The 19,111-nt window shown below is 40.5% G+C and overlaps 1 protein-coding gene across 11 annotated transcripts in view; it reads right to left on the bottom strand.

The window, feature by feature from the left end:
• LOC125366930 (transformation/transcription domain associated protein) overlaps positions 1-19,111 on the bottom strand; it is a 105,236-nt gene that overhangs the window by 83,057 nt on the left and 3,068 nt on the right. For all 11 annotated transcript variants that reach the window (XM_048367626.1, XM_048367628.1, XM_048367648.1 and 8 more), the window contains 10 exons: positions 17,129-17,239; positions 15,192-15,296; positions 13,322-13,405; positions 11,800-11,856; positions 10,628-10,753; positions 7,749-7,826; positions 6,955-7,043; positions 5,830-5,926; positions 5,021-5,159; positions 1,388-1,466 (listed from right to left, as the gene is read on the bottom strand). In XM_048367626.1, coding sequence (XP_048223583.1) covers positions 1,388-1,466; positions 5,021-5,159; positions 5,830-5,926; positions 6,955-7,043; positions 7,749-7,826; positions 10,628-10,753; positions 11,800-11,856; positions 13,322-13,405; positions 15,192-15,296; positions 17,129-17,239 — 965 coding nt within the window. The remainder of the gene's footprint in view (positions 1-1,387; positions 1,467-5,020; positions 5,160-5,829; positions 5,927-6,954; positions 7,044-7,748; positions 7,827-10,627; positions 10,754-11,799; positions 11,857-13,321; positions 13,406-15,191; positions 15,297-17,128; positions 17,240-19,111) is intronic.

The following is a 19,111-nucleotide window of genomic DNA, read 5'->3' as shown; positions in this document are numbered from 1 at the left end:
CACATTTTTCTAAAGACTGACCATATCTCCCTTACTAGAAGCACAAAAATTCCTTATTGCCTGGCACCAGTGGCTCACACCTATAATCCTAGTTTCTCCAAAGGCGGTGACTAGAAGTTCATAGTTTGAAGCCAGCCCAGGCAGGAAAGTCTGTGAGACCATTATCTCCAATTAACCACAAAAAGCTGGAAGTGGAGCTGTGACTCAAGTTGTAGAGCACTGGCCATATGAGCACAAATGCTCAGCAGCAGACCCCAGGCTCAGAATTCCAGCCCCAAGACCATCACACACACACAAAATTCCTTATTTAAAGATGAATACTCCTTTTTCTCCTCTATGACCATACTACATTTTCTCTTTTCTTTTTTTTTTTGACAGTCCTTGGGCTTGAACTCTGGGCCTGAGCACTGTCCCTGAGCTTCTTTTGCTCAAGGCTAAAGCTCTACCACTACAGTGCCACAGCTTTTGCTGAATAGTTTATAGATAAGAGCCTCATGGAGGGCTGGGAATATGGCTAAGAGGTAGAGTGTTTGCCTAGCATGCACAAAGCCTTGGGTTCAATTCCTCAGCACCATATAAACAGAAAAAGCCAGAAGTGGCGCCGTGGCTCAAGTGGTAGAGTGTTAGCCTTGAGCAAAAAGAAGCCAGGGGCAGTGCTCAGGCCCTAAGTCCAAGCCCCAGGACTGGCAGAAGAGTCTCATGGGCTTTCCTGCCCAAGTTGGCTTCAAACTGTGATCCTCAGATCTCAGCCTCCTAAGTAGCTAGGATTATAGGTGTGTGCCATGTGCCCACCTATATCTTCCTTTTTAAAGTAACTTTTTAAAAAGTAACAATGTTAAAGTAACAAAGAGAAAGGGAAAGGGAATAGCTAAGGAAATACACCAAAATATTAGTCATGTTACTTGAACTTCCTGCCAAGTGGTGAAGGCTTTCTTCTCTCTTCTTGGAAGGTACTACTCTGATTTCATTTAGTGAAGACACTAACAGCAAACTCAAGCCTTTCCAAAAAATTGCTTTTTTAAATCCCATGTTTAAGTGCTAGTGGCTTGCCCCTGTATTCCTAGCTACTCAGAAAGCTCAGATAAGAGGATGTCAATTCAAAGCCAGACAGACACACAAATCTGAGAGGCTCTTATCTCCAAATAGCCAGCAAAAAGCTGGAAGTAGAGATGTAGCTCAAGTAGTAGAGTGCCAACCTTGAGCAAAAAATCTAAAGGAGAACACCCAAGACCTGAGGTCAGTCCTGCTAACCCCTCAACAACAAAAATCCAATTTATAAAGTCAAGACCCAACAGCCTGCATGTGTTGAAACACTCATAAATAACATTAAGTGCCATTCATTACTGCCCCTGGTGCTTAACCAAATACGATGCATTTCATTGCATACCGTAGAGTCTCTCGAGCAGTATATCCTGAGCCAATAAGTATGGATTCATCGAACAGTTTGTCCATGCAAGGAATAAACTCTAGAAAACAAAATATATTGCATACATCACCTACGAGAGTAATTAGACATGGAACTATTTCATAGAGCTTTTAAAGCTGACAGTCTGAAGCCTGTTAAGCAAAGAAAATGGACACACAGAAGAGCAGAAAGGGACATGTGCTGTCTCAGGCTTAGGCACTGGCTCTGCTGGACCACAGAAACCACTTACCCGCAAAGATGTCATGGGTCATGTTCAGTCCCAGAGAATGGACTAAAAATAAGACAAATAAGCCAGTTGCTCGTGGTTCACACCTGTAATCCTAGCTACTCAAGGAAGCTGACATCCAGAAGGTCATGGTTCAAAGCTAGCCTGGGTAGAAAAGTCCATGAGACTCCATCAGCAAAAAGCAGGGCTGGATGTGTGCGTCAATTGGTAGAGTTCCAGCCACAAGTTGAGCAAGTGTGAGGCCCAGAGTTCAAACACTGGTACCAGCAAAAAACAGGATAAGTGAAATAAACATCCAAATGGACATTTAAATTTTGTGGAATAAGCCTGACGATATGGCCAGCCCAGTTTCAATAAGTACACCTGCACAGCAAAGAGCCACTAAGTGACATATACTTGAGAGACAACATACATTGCTGGTAATTTCCAAAGCAAGACAACACCAGAAATGCCAAATGCCACTGGAAAGCAGCAACAAGCACTCTCCTCAAGTCAGGAAAAGATGAGTAATATTCAGGAGACACAGAGGAAGGATGAAAAGGGATTAAAACTACAAGTAATGGGGGAAGTTACAAGAAACTGAAATGCACAGCCACTGGTTCCCAGATCCTCTCCAGATCCTCTACATGATCCAAAATCAGAATCTCTAGAAAAATTCAAATTCTGCTAAACACTCAGGATTTCTCAAACCCACTGGGTTCCTCACAATTTGTACAAATGGGTTACCACTTGGTATCATTTCAGATACCAAGGAAAGGAGGCTAAGAGCTAGGCACTGGAGGCTCACACCTATAGTCCTAGCTCCTCAGAAGGCTGAGAACTGAAGACTGTGGTTCAAAGCCAGCCCAGGTAGCAAAGTCTGGGAAACGCTTATATCCAATTAACCACCAAAAAAGCTGGAAGTGGATCTGTAACTCAAAGTGGTAGAGCATTAGCTTTGAGCAAAAAAGCTCAAGGACAGCACCCCTGCAGGCCAAGTTCAAGCCCCATAACTGCCAAAAAAAATAAAAATAAAAATGGGAAGACTAAAAGAAAATGATGTAACTCACACATTCTTAATATGTTATGATAACTAAGAGCATGAGTCTTTTTATTATTATTTCTTCCAATTATCCTTTTTGTGATGTGATGCTCTTACCTACTCAAACCCAGGAAGTACTTACTATACAAAGTTCAAAACCAAGTTTGCTTTAAAAAAAGAAAAAGTCCATCATTAAGGGACTTAAGAATGTAAAAACTAAACTTAATAGGTCTAAGAAGGTCAGAGCCTAGAAAAGAGCAGCCTGAAGTCAGCCTAGGTGAGCAAGTGCTGACGATGACCAACACCAAGCTTTACGGCCCAAAGAGCCCGATTGTGCCGTTATGATCAGGTTTCCACCCAGGAACCTGACAACCATGCTGCCACAGAAAACCTGTACTACCCACTTGCTCAGACAAACTCCCAGTTCTCACTATACTCCTGACAGGGACACTGGAAAGGCAATGTGACAGTGGCACTGCAGACACAGGTCACATCTCAGTATAGTAAGCCTGCCATATTCACTGATTACTCCTGCTTTTGACCAAGTTGGTTAAATAATTTTTTTCCAAATTGCAAAATCAGCCAGGCACTGGTGACTCACACCTATAATCCTAGTTACTCAGGAGGCTGAGATATGAGGCTTGTGGTTCAGAAACCAGCCGGGCAAGAAAGTTCGAGACTCGTATCTCCACTAAACTACCAAAAAAGCCAGAAATGGAGCTATGGCTCAAGAGGTAAGAGTGCCTGCCTTGAACAAAAAGTTCAAGGGCAACATTGAGGCCTTGAGTTCAAGCCCAAGGACTAGCACACAAACAAACCAAAAAAAAAACAAAACACACTGCAACGACAAATATTTCAAATTACCCCATGCTCACCACTTGATCTGAGAAGTTCCATCAGTCCCATATTATCATCAATTGGGTTATACTGTAATGGGATCTGAATTCTGCAAAACTATGCTTCCCAAAAAGCAAATAATGCCTGAAAGCAAGGTAAAAATTTGGTACTCCTTTACCAAGCCAAAAAGGCACATAATGTGCTTTGATTCAAGTGATAAAGTGAATGTTTTAGATTTGTTGAGGATCAACATGTCTAGCAGAAGTTGGATGGTGCTATGAATGCTCTCTTTGCATTGGAACACCTGTGGGTTTTCTCTGGGGAAGTCACCTTGGAACCAGAGACCCACACATACCAAGGGTCAGCTATGAACAAGTAAACAAGATTTGAGATGTTCCTCTTAAAGTTCTTCTTTTTGGTATTGTTCAGAGATGCAAATGGGAGGAAAGGCCACACATTGCAAAGGAAGCATCCCAGTCAAGCAGAAGTGGCATTTGGGGAGCTCTGGAGGCAAGCGGGGTCCCAGGCAGTGTGTGATCTCCAAGTGTGGCTAGAGTGATGGACACTTAGCTTTTGTGCACTTGCAATATGTACTGAATGCATACGGGAAACAGACTGCAATCTTTTCTTTCATGTTTGAAAACTATAAGGAAGCCCAAACTCAGTTTTACACACTCTCTGGCTTATAAGCTCATGGCAAATAAAACAACTGTTCCGAATTATCATCTCTAAATAATTAGGATTTAGCTTTAATCTAAAATTTGGACATATCACATATGCAAAGTATTAATAATTATCCATCAATATTCACAGAAAAACTATAATCATCAGATCAGTAAAAACCAATCTGGTAAATTATTAGATTAGAAAAAGACCAGCCTTGTGCAGAGAAATAATCATTTTCACAGCATGGACAGAGAAAACATTATATTTTGTTCTTCTTTGAAAGACTGCTAGCTATAATTAAGCAACAGCTATTTGCAATTCCAAAAAATTTACAAAGTCAGAAAAGTATCAATCAAGATACATAGAACTTAAGCTAAGGAAATAATCAGCACATTAACTGAGGATTTTGAAAAAATAAAAGGAGACCTCTGATGCCAGGAAGAAATTGGGATTAGAGGTAGGCAATCAGAGATGATGCAAGAAGAAAAAAGAATACACCCAAGAAAGCAATTGAATAAAAAGTACAAGGGCTGGGAATGTGGCTTAGCAGTAGAGTGCCTGCCTAGCATGCATGAAGCCCTGAGTTCAATTCCTCAGCACCACATAAACAGAAAAAGCTAGACGTGGCTCTGTGGGTCAAGTGATAAGAGTGCTAGTCTTGAGCAAAAAGAAGCCAGGGACAGTGCTCAGGCCCTGAGTCCAAGCCCCAGGATTGGCAAAAAAAAAAAAAAAAAAAGTACATGTAGAGATGCAACAGTGTAATGGTGGAATGCCATGGAGGGCCTTTCCCCCCACCCATATGGCAACAGGCTCGGACAAGCATTCGAAGGAAAGACAGCCATACGGTTTCTTAGTTCTGTGGTAAGGATGTGTTTTGCAGCAATCAGAAGTTCCTTTCTGAGGTGCGCAGTCTCTGCTGGACAATTTGAAAGTAACTGTAACATTCCTTTTACCATCTGCTGCGAGTACTTGGTTACCAGCTCCTGTAAGAGGGAAACAACAATGACACTAGTGGCTCACACCTGTGCTATTTAAACCGCCCATTTTAAGGGTTTACTAAGGTTGCTGACATAGTAAGACAATGACCCTGCAACAAAGGAATTCTATGAGCAATGGTGACTCATGCCTATAATCCTAGCTACTCAGGAGGTTGAGATCTGAAAATCACAATTCAAAGTGACCCCAGCAGAAAAGTCCTCATGAAACTCTTTTCTCCAATTAACCACTCAAAAACTGGAAGTAGAGCTGGTGGTAGAGCACTAGCCTAGAGCAAAAGAGCTCAGGAACAGCACAGCGCCCAGGCCTGAAGTTCAAGCCCTATAACCAACAAAAAAAAAAAAAAGAATTCCACCCCTGATGAAATAACAAGGATAGCTAGCTTTTGGCATTATTGCTAAGTGACAGTAGTCACTCAAGTTACAGTCACTGTGCACTGGACAAGTTGACCTCTGAGACAACCAAGGAGGCGAAACTCTGGAGGCAGAAAACATCACTGTGTGCAGGGACTAGAGACAAGAGGAAGAAACACCACAGTAATGGAAATGTTCTACATTTTGACATCCCAGGGCTTACCACTGTTAGCAACTGTAAATTCAAAGCCATATACTCACAAAAGGTGACTTTCACTACAAAAAAAAAAGTCAGCAAACTCACCTGGTAAATTCTGATGATATACGCCAAAAATGACAATGTTTTAATTTGAGCAGCAATGAAGTCAGCATACAACTCCTTGTTGTAAAGCTTATGTTGCCTGAGTAGGAATAAAATTGAATAAAATTTACAGTATTAGCTCTCATTCACATTAAGTTTTACAGCTCTCACGTTAGTTTATTAAATGCCTACAGTAGTTAGCAAGCCTAAGTTCATTTCTATCCAGACTAGAACACAGAAGCAATAGGAATGTGTCTATACTTGTTTGCACTTCCAAATAATACAAAGTGCTTCGAGACCCCAAAGCAAACAGTGTGCCAAACCATTTCACAGAAGCCACAATGCATGTGCCACAAAGCCAACACAACACAGATGCAGGGAGTGTGCAAGTATCTACCCAATACAAACCCAGGGCTAGTGGATCACATCAGACCTTGCCCTCAAATGCCTCATTGAGAGGCCACAATTCAAAACAGAAAGCCATTAAGGTCAGAGGAAGAAAGCTATAAAATTGGAGACACGGCTCAAAAGGACGAGTGTGGGATTAGCCTGTGCACAGACTCAGCGCTCAATGAGGTGGAGCAAAAAGGTGGTTGCACAGAAACAGCCAGAACAAAGGCTTGAAAGTGATAAATGCTCAGACATCCTCAGGTCTCAATAATGTTCAATGATAAACCAAGATAACAGAAACCAAAATACTGTAACATCTTTTCAAATAAGGGACTAAAATAGCTAAAATCCATTACCACTAAAATAAAAGTTTAAAAAAAATCAAAAGTGCATAAAACTTGACCATTTTTTTTCTTTTTTTGCTGGTCCTGAGGCTTGAACTCAGAGCCTGAGTACTGTCCCTAAGCTTCTTTTGCTCAAGGCTAACACTACCACAGCACCACTTCCAGCCTTTTCTGAGTAGTTTACTGGTGATAAGAGTCTCACAGACTTTCCTGCCTAGGCTGGCTTAAACCACAATCCTCAGATCTCAGCCCAAGTGTGAGCCACTAGCACCTGGCTTTACCAAAATTGTAAATCCTAATTCTCATCAGTGTACAATGACAGCAGTGAGAATATTATTAATTGTCCACAAAGCTCTGTGGCAAGAAGCAACACAACGACTGGAAGAACTCTCACCTGGCTTGTGCAGAAACCTGAATGGCAATGGTATTCATGATCAAGGGCACAAATTCAGCAACAACGTTGTGGATGTTCAGCTTGTAGAGCTAAAAAGTAGATACCACATTTTTATGTTTTTACATTCCATTGTAGCAAAATTAGATGGCACATCAAGGAAACTGTGAGATCTAATACATTACTGTGGTTTTGTTTTTTATTCTTGTCTTCTTTTTCTTATACTAGGCTTTGAATGTAGGGGCTTGTGCTTGCTCATCTTGCTTGTTGGGCTGGTGTTCTACTACTTGGGCTACCATCTCCAGCCAGAATTTTTTCTGGTTATTTTGGAGTTTCACATACTTTCCTTCCTTTTTTTTTTTTTTCTGTCAGTCATGGAGCTTGAACTCTGGGCCTGGGCACTGCCCCTGAGCTCTTCAGCTCAAGACTAACACTCTCCCAGTTTAGACACAGCGCCACCTCAGGTTTTCTGGTAGTTAATTGGAGGTAAGAATCTCACACTTTCCTGCTGGGGCTGGTTTTGAACTACGATCCTCAGATCTCAGCCTCTTGAGTAGCTAGGATTATAGGTGTGAGCCACTGGTGCCTAGCTTCATGAACTTTTCTACATGGGATGGCTTCCAATCACTATCCTTTGATGTCAACCTCAATAGTTAAGATTACAGGTATGAGCCACCAAAACCTGGCTTAGTTTGTACTTTTCATACACATCTTTTTGCTACAGATGAGAATGTTTTTAAAGATAAGCCAAAAAAAGAAGGAAAAAAAGGAAAGAAAATCAAAAGCAATACACATACCTGATACATTAAAACAACAATAATGGGCAATTCTGCCAATACTTTGAGAGAAAGCGATCCTCTTGGAATGATGGAGTGCTGTAAGATGTAAAGAGGAATGTGATTATCACTGTAGCACCAACAGGAGGCCCAGCCAGTTCTCACAGCTAAGCATCACCGTGGTGAGCCCAGCCAGTTCTCACGGCTAAGCGTCACTGCAATGAAGCAGAAAAAGAAAAAGAAAAAACAAAAACCCACTCTTAAATCATTGCAAATACCTGTGATGAAACTCTAAGTACAGGGCTGGGGATATGGCCTAGTGGCAAGAGTGCTTGCCTCGTATACATGAGGCCCTGGGTTCAATTCCCCAGCACCACATATACAGAAAATGGCCAGAAGTGGCGCTGTGGCTCAAGTGGCAGAGTGCTAGCCTTGAGCAAAAAGAAGCCAGGGACAGTGCTCAGGCCCTGAGTCCAAGCCCCAGGAATGGCCAAAAAAAAAGAAACTCTAAGTACACAGACCTATTGTTTAACATGAAGGATTTTATACTTTCTAATGTAATAATGGGGGCGAGGGGGAACTTCAGGGAAATCCACCAAAGGAGAAAAATAATCAAACTAATAGTTCACTTAAAAGAAAATATTAGCCAGGCACTGGTGGCTCACACCCATTCAGGAGGTTGGGATCTGAGAATCAATGGCTCAAAGCCAGCCAAGGCAGAAAAGTCCTTGAGACTCTTATCTCCAATAAACTACTTAGAAAAAGCCAGAATTGGCACTGCAGCTCAAGTGGTAGAACGCTAGCATTGAGCACAAAGGCTCAGGGACAGTGCCCAAGCCCTGAGTTCAAGCTGAACTGAAAAAGGGAAGGGAAAAGGGAAGGGAAGAGAGAAGGGGGAAGGGGGAAGGGGGAAGGGGGAAGGGGGAAGGGGGAAGGGGAAAAGGGAAAAGAGAGGGGAGGGGAAGGGAGGGGAGGGGAGGGGAAGGGAGGGGAGGGGAGGGGAAGGGAGGGGAGGGGAGGGGAAGGGAGGGGAGGGGAAGGGATGAAAGGAAAGGGAAGAGGAAAATGAAAGGAAAGGGAAAAGAGAGAAGGGAAGGGAAAGGAAAGGGGAAAGAGGAAAGGGGAAAGAAGAAAGAAAAGGAAAGGAAAGGAGGAAGGGGGCTGGGAATACGGCCTAGTGGCAAGAGCGCTTGCCTCGTATACATGAAGCCCTGGGTTCGATTCCCCAGCACCACATATATAGAAAACAGCCAGAAGTGGTGCTGTGGCTCAAGTGGCAGAGTGCTAGCCTTGAGCAAAAAGAAGCCAGGGACAGGACAGTGCTCAGGCCCTGAGTCCAAGGCCCAGGACTGACAAAAAAAAAAAAAAGAAAGAAAGAAAGGAGGAAGGGAAGAGGAAAGAAGAAAGCAAAGGAAAGCAAGGAAATAATTTTAAAAATACAAATTACCCATCTGTTTTGCTCAGATGTTTGTAAACAATTATGTTCCATATGCAAGAAAAAAATGAAATAATTTTATTGAGGACTCTCAAAACAAAAAGGACATAGGAGGAAAAAAACTGGAGAAAGCAGGGAAGGGGTAACATTGTCCAAAAAGAAATGTGGCCTTTTCCTGACTTGTGTAATTTTAACTCCTCTGTACATCACCTTTATAATAATAAACACTGCAAGAACAAAAAGCAGCAAAGAAAAACGTCAGATCCAAAATATAAACACAAAATGGCTGTGAACAGATGAGCAAAACACAAGGTGAGGGGCTGGGGATATAGCCTAGTGGCAAGAGTGCCTGCCTCGGATACACGAGGCCCTAGGTTCGATTCCCCAGCACCACATATACAGAAAACGGCCAGAAGCGGCGCTGTGGCTCAAGTGGCAGAGTGCTAGCCTTGAGCGGGAAGAAGCCAGGGACAGTGCTCAGGCCCTGAGTCCAAGCCCCAGGACTGGCAAAAAAAAAAAAACACAAGGTGACACAAAAAAATTTGTAAGAAAAACAAAGTAGTAAAACCCTACCCTTTGTGGTTATTGTATATGATTTTGGTACACTAGATATTGTATATATACCTACCTGATCTAGGGAAGGGAAAGAAAAATGAGGGTGTAAGATATCACAAGAAATGTATTCACTGCCTTATTATGTAACTGTACCCCCTTCGCACAACACCTTGTCAATAAAAAAAATAAAATAAAACGCAAGTCTCATGTTCGTACAAACTGAAAAATTCCACACAATTGTTTCAGAAACACAAACACAAGTAATGAAATACTCTTAATTCAATGCTATGAATATGCAGCATGGTAACACCTCAATACTAGGGGTATGGCTCAAGTGTTAGAGCACCTGCTAAGCAAGTGTGAGACCCTAAGTTCAATTCCCAGTCCTGCTCCCACCCAAAAAGGCTCAATACATGTTACCCATGTGGCAGACACTACAAAAACAATACAACATATTATCACTACACCACCAGTGCTACCTTCACAAAATCCCATAAGCCAGGTTTTCCAGAGAGGAAGAGGAAGAATAAGGTCAGAAGGATCCCCAACGTCAGACAACTCAAGAGGTAGGGGTGGGACCCTGTTCTGGAATTGCCCCAGGGCCTATTTTCTTCAATTATTGAACAACAAATTTATCTGTGACTTCAAGGACTTCATCAATGTCCTAAGACATACTGATCTTTGTACTCTGGCCTCCCGAGGACCCACTAGCTCTCTTTCACCCCTTCTAGCTGAGTGAGGCTCTGCCAGGTAATCACTTATATCAAATGCTTCCAAAAAGTTAAGAATAAAGAGAGATAGAAAAAATTTCAGTGATTTTTAAAGACCTATACTAGTTCATTTTGCCCTCTGCCAAGTGGAGGAGCCCCAGAAAAGTAAGTAACTGGGTGGGCCAGGTGCCAGCACCTACCGTCCGTGTCTCACTGTCCTCCCGCTCAGGGTTGACTTTGACAGCAATAGTTGTTATCATACCAACCATTTCTGGGGGTGGCACAGTGTTCTCAGGGATCACCTGAGGGTTCTCAAAGTAGCGGTTCTACAGTGAAACAATAGACATTGCCAGAAAGTCAAATACAATATACCTTATGAAAATACATCTGTCATTTGGTAGAAGAAAGCAAAATGCTTGTAAAGACTTAATAAAAGGGGCTGGGAATATGGCCTAGTGGCAAGAGTGCTTGCCTCGTACACATGAAGCCCTGAGTTCGATTCCCCAGTACCACATATATAGAAAATAGCCAGAAGTGGCGCTGTGGCTCAAGTGGCAGAGTGCTAGCCTTGAGCAAAAAGAAGCCAGGGACAGTGCTCAGGCCCTGGGTCCACGGCCCAGGAATGGAAAAAAAAAGACTTAATAAAACACCAGAAAACAATTATATAGTCATATATAAATATCACAATATAAAACTACTCTCCAAAAAAAGATTTTTGAGCTCTATCATTTATATAAAATGCACAAAGTGAAAAATAGGACAATATTCAATGTCAACAGTTGCTTTCAAGTGAGATTATGGGTAATTTTTTGCTTTTACCAAAATTTCTACAATAAAAATGTAATGCTTTTATGTTAATAAAAAGTAAAAGTTTTTAGCTGGCCACCAGTGGCTCATGCCTATAATCCTAGCTACTCAGGAGGCTAAGATCTGAGGACCATGGTTTAAAGTCAACCCAGGCAGGAAGCCCCATGACTGACAAAAAATACAATAAAATAAATAAATGTTTTTAAACTAAATAATCAAAAGAAATATTTTTGGCCCCAGGCCTGAACCTCTTTGTGCTCAAGGCTAGCTATCACTTTACCCCTTGAGCCACAGAGCCATTTCCAGCTTGGGCTGGCTTTGAACCCTGATCCACAGATCTCAGTCTCCTGAGTGGCTAGGATTAGAGGCTTGAGCCACTAGCACCTGGCTAAAATCAAAAGACAATTTTTATCTTCGAATTGGTATTTACCAACCTAGATTTTTGCTATCACTAAACCTTCCCTATTATAAAATTAGCAATATCCCTTCAATTGTTTCTCCAAGTAAACCATTACAAATCCCAGATAATAAATGTTAATAAATACAAACTACAGTACAAACATACCACTACTTTTGGCAGCTCCTTGTAAATCTGTTTCACAAAATCCAAAAAATGATGAATCTGCAAAAAGAAAAAACTTATAAGAATACACTTATAAATGGAAAACACTGAAAAATTGTAATTACTTTAATGTACAGAAAACACATGGGGTGATGCCAGACCCAGACAATATATAAACAGACAATGGCTATGAAGTACAAAACAAAGAGAATGAACAGAATTCCTAATTCTAAAGGATAAAAACTAAAATACTCATTTTGCCTCTCAGAAATATTAACACACAATACTCCAGAGAATATAGTAAGAGGGAGAACCTCATACTAAGCAACCAGAAATTGCTGAACCCTTTCTAGAAATCAGCTTAGCAATATATCAGAACTAAAGCATGGACACATTTGACTGACTCAATGAGTTAACTTGAATTATAAACAAAGATATCTACTGCTAGTCACAATTTTTTTTAATGGAAACAACTTTATGTCCAGAAATAAGGAAACCCATAAGAAAAAATAATGTACACCATTAACTTTATAAGGAATTTTTAGGGCTAGGGACATAGCTCAGTACTAGAGTGCCTTGCCTATCAAGTTTCAGGCATAGTTTAATCCCAAGTATCACCAAACAAATTTTTTTAGTAATTTTTCTATGATTAGGAAAATGCTTAAGAAGTGAAATAAAATCATTACAACATAAAATGTTATACACAGTGCTGTAACAATTATGCAGAAATATATATATGAGAACAGCGAAATAGTGCCAAGCAGAACTTCTCTATCACATTTATGCTTAACTTCCAAGTGATCTGCAGCAAGAGTACTAAGGTTATCTATCCTACGAGAAGAAATGTGTATAATTATGGTGAACACCCTGTGCTTACTGCAAATATATGCCAATAACTGAGCCTAATTTTTATAAATTAATAGCTCTTATAAATTAACTGTAATATGGGCTGGGGATATGGCCTAGTGGCAAGAGAGCTTGCCTCGTATACATGAGGCACTGGGTTCAATTCCCCAGCACCACATATACAGAAAACGGCCAGAAGTGGCACTGTGGCTCTAGTGGCAGAGTGCTAGCCTTGAGCAAAAGGAAGCCAGGGACAGTGCTCAGGCCCTGAGTTCAAGGCCCAGGACTGACCAAAAAAATAAATAAATAAATAAAAATAAATTAACTGTAATAAAGTCCTCACACATTTTGAGACTCTCAGGACTATGATGCCATCAAACCCCACTTAGGTACTGAGTTGCAGAGCTGATGTCCCCCCAGCTATGGCTTCACAACTCCCATCCATCTTAAACCTTCCCTTCTTCAACAGAATATGACCAGAGCCTTCTAGCACAATTCATGGGGACAAGTTTAGCAAAATATTGGCATATACATTCAAAATAAATGAACTGGCAAACCCATAAAGTGCCCAGATGTGGGCTATGTTTTCTACAGTGTCTAGTCAATTTTAAAAGAATCAAAAATTCATGAGCAGAAGGAACCTGACCCTTCATAAATGCTACCAGGATAAGGAACTTACTTCTTGTGTGATCGGTGGTCTGAACTGTTTGTGTAGTTCAATAATTATTCTTAGGCAAATAAGAACATTTTCTTCATTTTCCGTCTTTTAAAAAAAATGTAAAAAACAAGTTATGCTTCTGAAGATGTTTTAATCTCAAGATCAAAGACTAATTTAATTTTCTAAGCATTTTCTGAATACACACTTCCCATATTTTAGTTGATTTGCTAAAAATTCATAACCCCCCAAAACAAAGCTCTCCCAAAACGGAAGTATCATGGGCATCAATGAACCACCTGAAGGGCATCCTGCCAGCCAGTTCTATGGAATAACACTGAGAAACTGATGAACTAGCATAAATGGCAAGTCACACCTTGAACTAGTATCTTCAAGGCCAAACTGACACTGTTCACTGCTTAGAAATATAGGCTGGACATCCCTAATCCAAAAATACCTAAGCCCAAAATGCTTTTAAATCCCAAATTCTTTGAGTACCCAACATGATAGCACAAGTGAACAGTCCACACCTGGCCTCACATGTTGGGCCAATCAAACACAGACACATTAAAAGTAGGATACAAAATTACCTTCAAGTGACACATACATATAAAGTTTAAATGGTTGTAAGTGAATTTTCTATTTAGATTTGGGCTATAACATTAAAATATTTCATTATGTATATACAAATATTCCAAAATCCAAAAGTATTTCAAGCACTTTCGGTTAGGAGTACTCAATCTGTACTGCCAAGACCAAAAAAGAACAATTACCAGGTTGGAACCCACAATGCACAGGACCTCTCCAGCACTACAGGCAATGTAAGGGATTCCAACCACATTTTACCTATGAAGTTAAAAGCCTCACAGAAGGTAAGCAACAGGGTATATAGCTAGCAAATCCAATCAATTCCTGTTTTGGAAAACTTATCTTGCCAAGAGGCCCAATGATACAACAGAATTCTAAACACAATAAGGACTAAGACAACAAGAAAACAACTTTACAGATCATAAAGAAAATGGATCCCTCAAGATTTGAAGCACCCACTTCTGAGCACCCACTACAATGAAGCAGTGCTATAGACTCATACAACACAAAACACCAGGCAAGTGAGCCTGGGCCAGTTTGTGAATCACAAGTTCATAATCTTCCACTATATGATTTCCACTATATGAAAAGTTACCTTAAGTCAATTCATCTTCCTAAATTAAAACATTTGTGACTTTAATTTTTAAATTAATCTTTGGGATTTTTTTGGTGCTAGTCCTGGGGTTTGAATTCTGGACATGGGCACTGTCTTTGAGTTTTTGTGCTAAAGGCAAGTGCTCTACCACTTGAGCCACAGCTCCCCTTCAGCTTCTTGTAGTTAATTGAAGATAAAAGTTTCATGGACTTTCCCACCAGGGTGGCTTCGAATAGGATTCTCAAATAGGATTACAGGCGTGAGCTACCAGTACCCAGCTGAATCAATTTATTTTTATTTTTTTATTTTTATTTTTTTGCCAGTCCTGGCTCTTGACCACAGGGCCTGAGCACTGTCCCTGGCTTCTTTTTGCTCAAGGCTAGCACTCTACCTCTTGAGCCACAGATCCACTTCCGGCTTTTTCTGTTTATGTGGTGCTGAGGAATCCAATCCAAGGTTTTGCGCATGCTAGGCAAGCACTCTACCGCTAAGCCACATTCCCAGCCTCTAAATCAATCTTTATAACTAAAGTTTGTTTTCTTTTCCTTAATGCCCATAGGGAAAAGGTGCATTAAGAAAAAAAAAATGTTACTTACATGAGTCAGAATTAGTGGAAGGCAGACTACTGTACAATCCTGGATTTTGCTATAACAAAAATCACTGAAAGCTCTGAATCTGGCTAAATAATGAGACTTAATTCCTAAATCTTACCTCTAAAAAGCGAAACATGACAGACAAAACATTTTTTGTGTGAGGACGAAGATGCTCGTTGGTTGGTATTCTATGAATTATTTCAAGCACTAGCTTCCGAAGTTGCTGGTAAGGAAAGAAGAAGCTTCAAATTAATTGTGTCACCTTTTATAAATGTCACACAGCTCTTAAGTACCTAGCAACAGCAACCACCATACAACAAGATGGATCTAATTTTTAAGTATCCTGTAACTATTTAAGTGAATCCAGACTATCCGGAATATATTGCAAACATATAGAAATATAATGATGAAACCTCTCTCCCCCATAACTAACGAACGCTAATATAAAACATAATTCAAGGTATCAGAATTTGTTATTTTCAGTATTTCCACAACTGTGTACCTAGTCAACTAAGTGAAATTTTCTCTTTTTTTCGAGACGGTGTCTTACCACGTAGTCCAGGAGGATCTCAAACTTGAGATCCCAAGTGCTAAAATTACAGGTGCTTGCTACCATGCCTGGCAACTTTTCCTCTCCACAACTTACAGTATCTCCAGAAGACTGACACTAGTGTGAATATGGAGTAAGATGAAAGAGCAAAACACAAACTGAACTCAGCTTGAGGTATCCCTTTATACCTCAGTCTAGCTCCCATGATGCAATCTCCCATTAGTCTGGGCCTACTAAGTCAAGCTTCTATGACTGTTTGTAGAGCTGACAGACAAGTAAATATGTAAACTCATAAACATAAATATATGTCATACAAATGAACTTTCACTGGTGGTATGGCCAGTGCTTTTTACAAGATGTAAGCTGATGGGAACCAGTGGCTCCTATTTGCAGAAAAGCTTGCTAGACTCTATCTCAAAACAACAAAAAAGTAGTGCTAAGGACATATGGTAAAGTGCCAACCTAGCAAACAGCAAGCCTGAGGACCTGAGTTCATATATATAATGTATATAACACATCTTTATGTATTATGCATTTATACATACATACGTGTGTGTGTGCGCGCGTGTGTGTATAAAAAGTCCAAAATAGTTACCAAAAAAAGTGGAATAAGGGGCTAGGAATATGGGCTAGTAGTAGAGTTCTTGCCTCGTATACATGAAGCCCTGGGTTCGATTCCTCAGCACCACATATATAGAAAGGCCAGAAGTGGCGCTGCGGCTCAAGTGGCAGAGTGCTAGCCTTGAGCAAAAAGAAGCCAGGGACAGTGCTCAGGCCGTGAGTTCAAGCCCCTGGACTGGCAAAACAAACAATAAGTGGAATAAGGGGACTGTTTTAAGATGATCAATGTATGGAGACCAAAGTGAGGAATGGTATAACCTGTCCAGGTATTAAATGGTATTGAAATTGGCTACAAGAGGTGGCATCACTCAACTATTTTTCTTTCTTAGTATTTGCCTAAATTGACTATAATAAACAATGTCGCTATAGTTAGATACAGATATATATGCGATATACGAATAAAACTAAATCACTTAGGTGAGGAGGCAACAGTCTTGGACAAAGCATGAATTGACAAAACCTCTTTCATTCTCCTCGTTGTCCCTGGGAAGTGACTGGGGAGTAGATTCACTGTATCAACTGAGTTATGCCCCTGGCCCTTTTTTCTTTATTTATTTTTTGGATAAGGTCTCCTATTTTGTCCACATGGACAAGGATCCTTTGGCCTATTTATTTTATGTTCAACTGGGTCACAGATGTGTAACCATGCCTGGATTTTATTGGTTGAGATGGGGTTCTGACAATTTTCGCTGACCACAAGCAAGTTTCTCCTGATCTCTGCTTCTCCAGATTCTGGAATTATAGGCAAGTCTCAGCATGCTCAAATAATACCTCTTTCATTATTAAATAATAACCATGTTTCCTGAGTTGTCTTAATTTGTAAATGCTTGCAAATGTATAGCATGAGACTTTTCTCTCACTACAACTCTGGAACACATTATTACCTGGGCCGGTTTCTCCTGAAGAAATTGGACTTCGCCATCTTGGAGAAATGTAAGAAATCGAGGGATGATGTGTTCCAGGAATGTTGAATATTGAGGAGATGATGTTACATTCTAACCAAACAAAAATTAAAGATAATCCTTTTAAGTAATATGCATTTACTTTCATTTCAACTCCACAAATTATAGTAATCTCAAAAGACTATCTGGCTATTTTCAGATGCTTTAGTGGTAACATAGCTTAATTAAATTAAGATGACTTTTGCTTTGGTAAGAGATCTAAACACAATAAAGTTGATAAAGTTACAAATGCTGGAAGGAGGCAGAGCAAAATGGCATATTAGAACATCAATCATTTTATTCCGTAAATGAGTAGAGGAGTGACAAGAAAGAGACCAGATCCTGAAGAGAGGAAGAGAATCAAACAGCATGGAGATGCTGACAAGAAGGCATAAAACTACAGAGAAACCAAGCCAGCAGGAGACCTGTGCCTCCTGCCTCCCATCAGGGACAGTGGAGCTGAAAACTCCATTATGAGGTTCTTCCTAAATAAGGAAGATACATCTTGGTTCCATATTCATCTAAAGACACTGCAGCAATGGTGACTGGTCTTCATTAGGGATTGCTGCATACAAAGGTTGTAGTTGATCAACTGTCATAGCTTGTGCAGGCAAGCTTCCTCATTTTGAGTGGAGAAGAGGTCTATAGTGTCTAGCACTAAAATTAAATGTCAGGGAAACCAGTGGTAATGCCAGCTCACTCCTGTAATCCTAGTTACTCAGGAAGCTGAGATCTGAAGATCATGGTTCAAAGCCAGCGTGAGCAGAAAAGCCTGTTAAACTCTTATCTCCAACTAACAATCAAAAAGCCAGAAGTGGAGCTATGGCTCAAGAGGGAGAGCACCAGTCTTAATTGAAAAAGCTGAGACAGCATCCAGGTGCTGAGTTCAAGGCCCACGTCCAGCACACAAAAAAGTTAAGGAAATCTACAGAATAATTCATAATAACTGTTGATGACAGAGCTTCCAATATCTCCTCCAGACCAAGCCAGGTAATCCCAGCAATTAGGAGGTTGCCACAGGAGAATCACCAGTTTGAACTCAACCTTGGCTACAATGTAAGATCCCATCTCAGAGAGAAAGAGAGAGAGAGAGAGATTCATTCATTCAGCAGGTTATCTAGTTAGTATGGCAGTATTTCAACTAATTGACTCAGCAACTAGCTTTTTTTGATACGATGAATTCATTTCTAACATGAAAGTTTCTATTCTTTGTCTTGAAAAAATAGCCCAGTTACTTAGCCTAAAACTTCAGCCCTAAGGAGTTAACGAAATAATAGGCTAGGGGCATGGCTCAAATCATGGAACACCTGCAGACACGGAGAAAGAACTGAATTCAAACCCCTGTACCTCCAAAAAAGGAAAAGAGAAAAATGAAATCAGTCATAAACCCTTCTGAATCACTAGAAGTGATCTTTTCTTTAAAAAAATTTAACTTGCTTCATTGAAATATGAAGACATTTCCAGAGACAGTCTACACATGGAACAGTAACTGAGGGGGACAGATGAGCCCTGAATGTGGGCAGCACCATCCCATAGGCTGGAGTCTAGATGGAATAAGTGTGAGAAAAGAGGACATCAGCTAGCACAGGCGTTCTTTCCCTCTGCTTCCTAGCTGTTATCATGTGAGCAGCCCTCCTATACTCCCAACAGGATGAACTCCGAAAACTCCTTCCTCCCTCAAGTTATTTTTCCTTTGGTACAATGTCACATTGATAAAAAATCTAATGCAGAAATGAAAACTTGTTTCAAAAATAGTAACAAAACAAAACCAACATTCCTCAACACAGTTTGGTGTTCATTTCCACCAGTGTGAAGACAAAAGCATGGTGCACAGTCTCAAATTTTTTTTTTCACAGTCTCAAATTTTAACATTAGAAATACAGTAAGTTAAAATGAGTTTTGAGTTGATAAGAGTGACAGAACAGG

This window comes from Perognathus longimembris, chromosome 1, assembly GCF_023159225.1.
Source record: "Perognathus longimembris pacificus isolate PPM17 chromosome 1, ASM2315922v1, whole genome shotgun sequence".
Classification (NCBI taxonomy): domain Eukaryota; kingdom Metazoa; phylum Chordata; class Mammalia; order Rodentia; family Heteromyidae; genus Perognathus; species Perognathus longimembris.
Note: the sequence above shows the minus strand (reverse complement) of the source record. Positions and strands in the feature narration are given on the sequence as shown.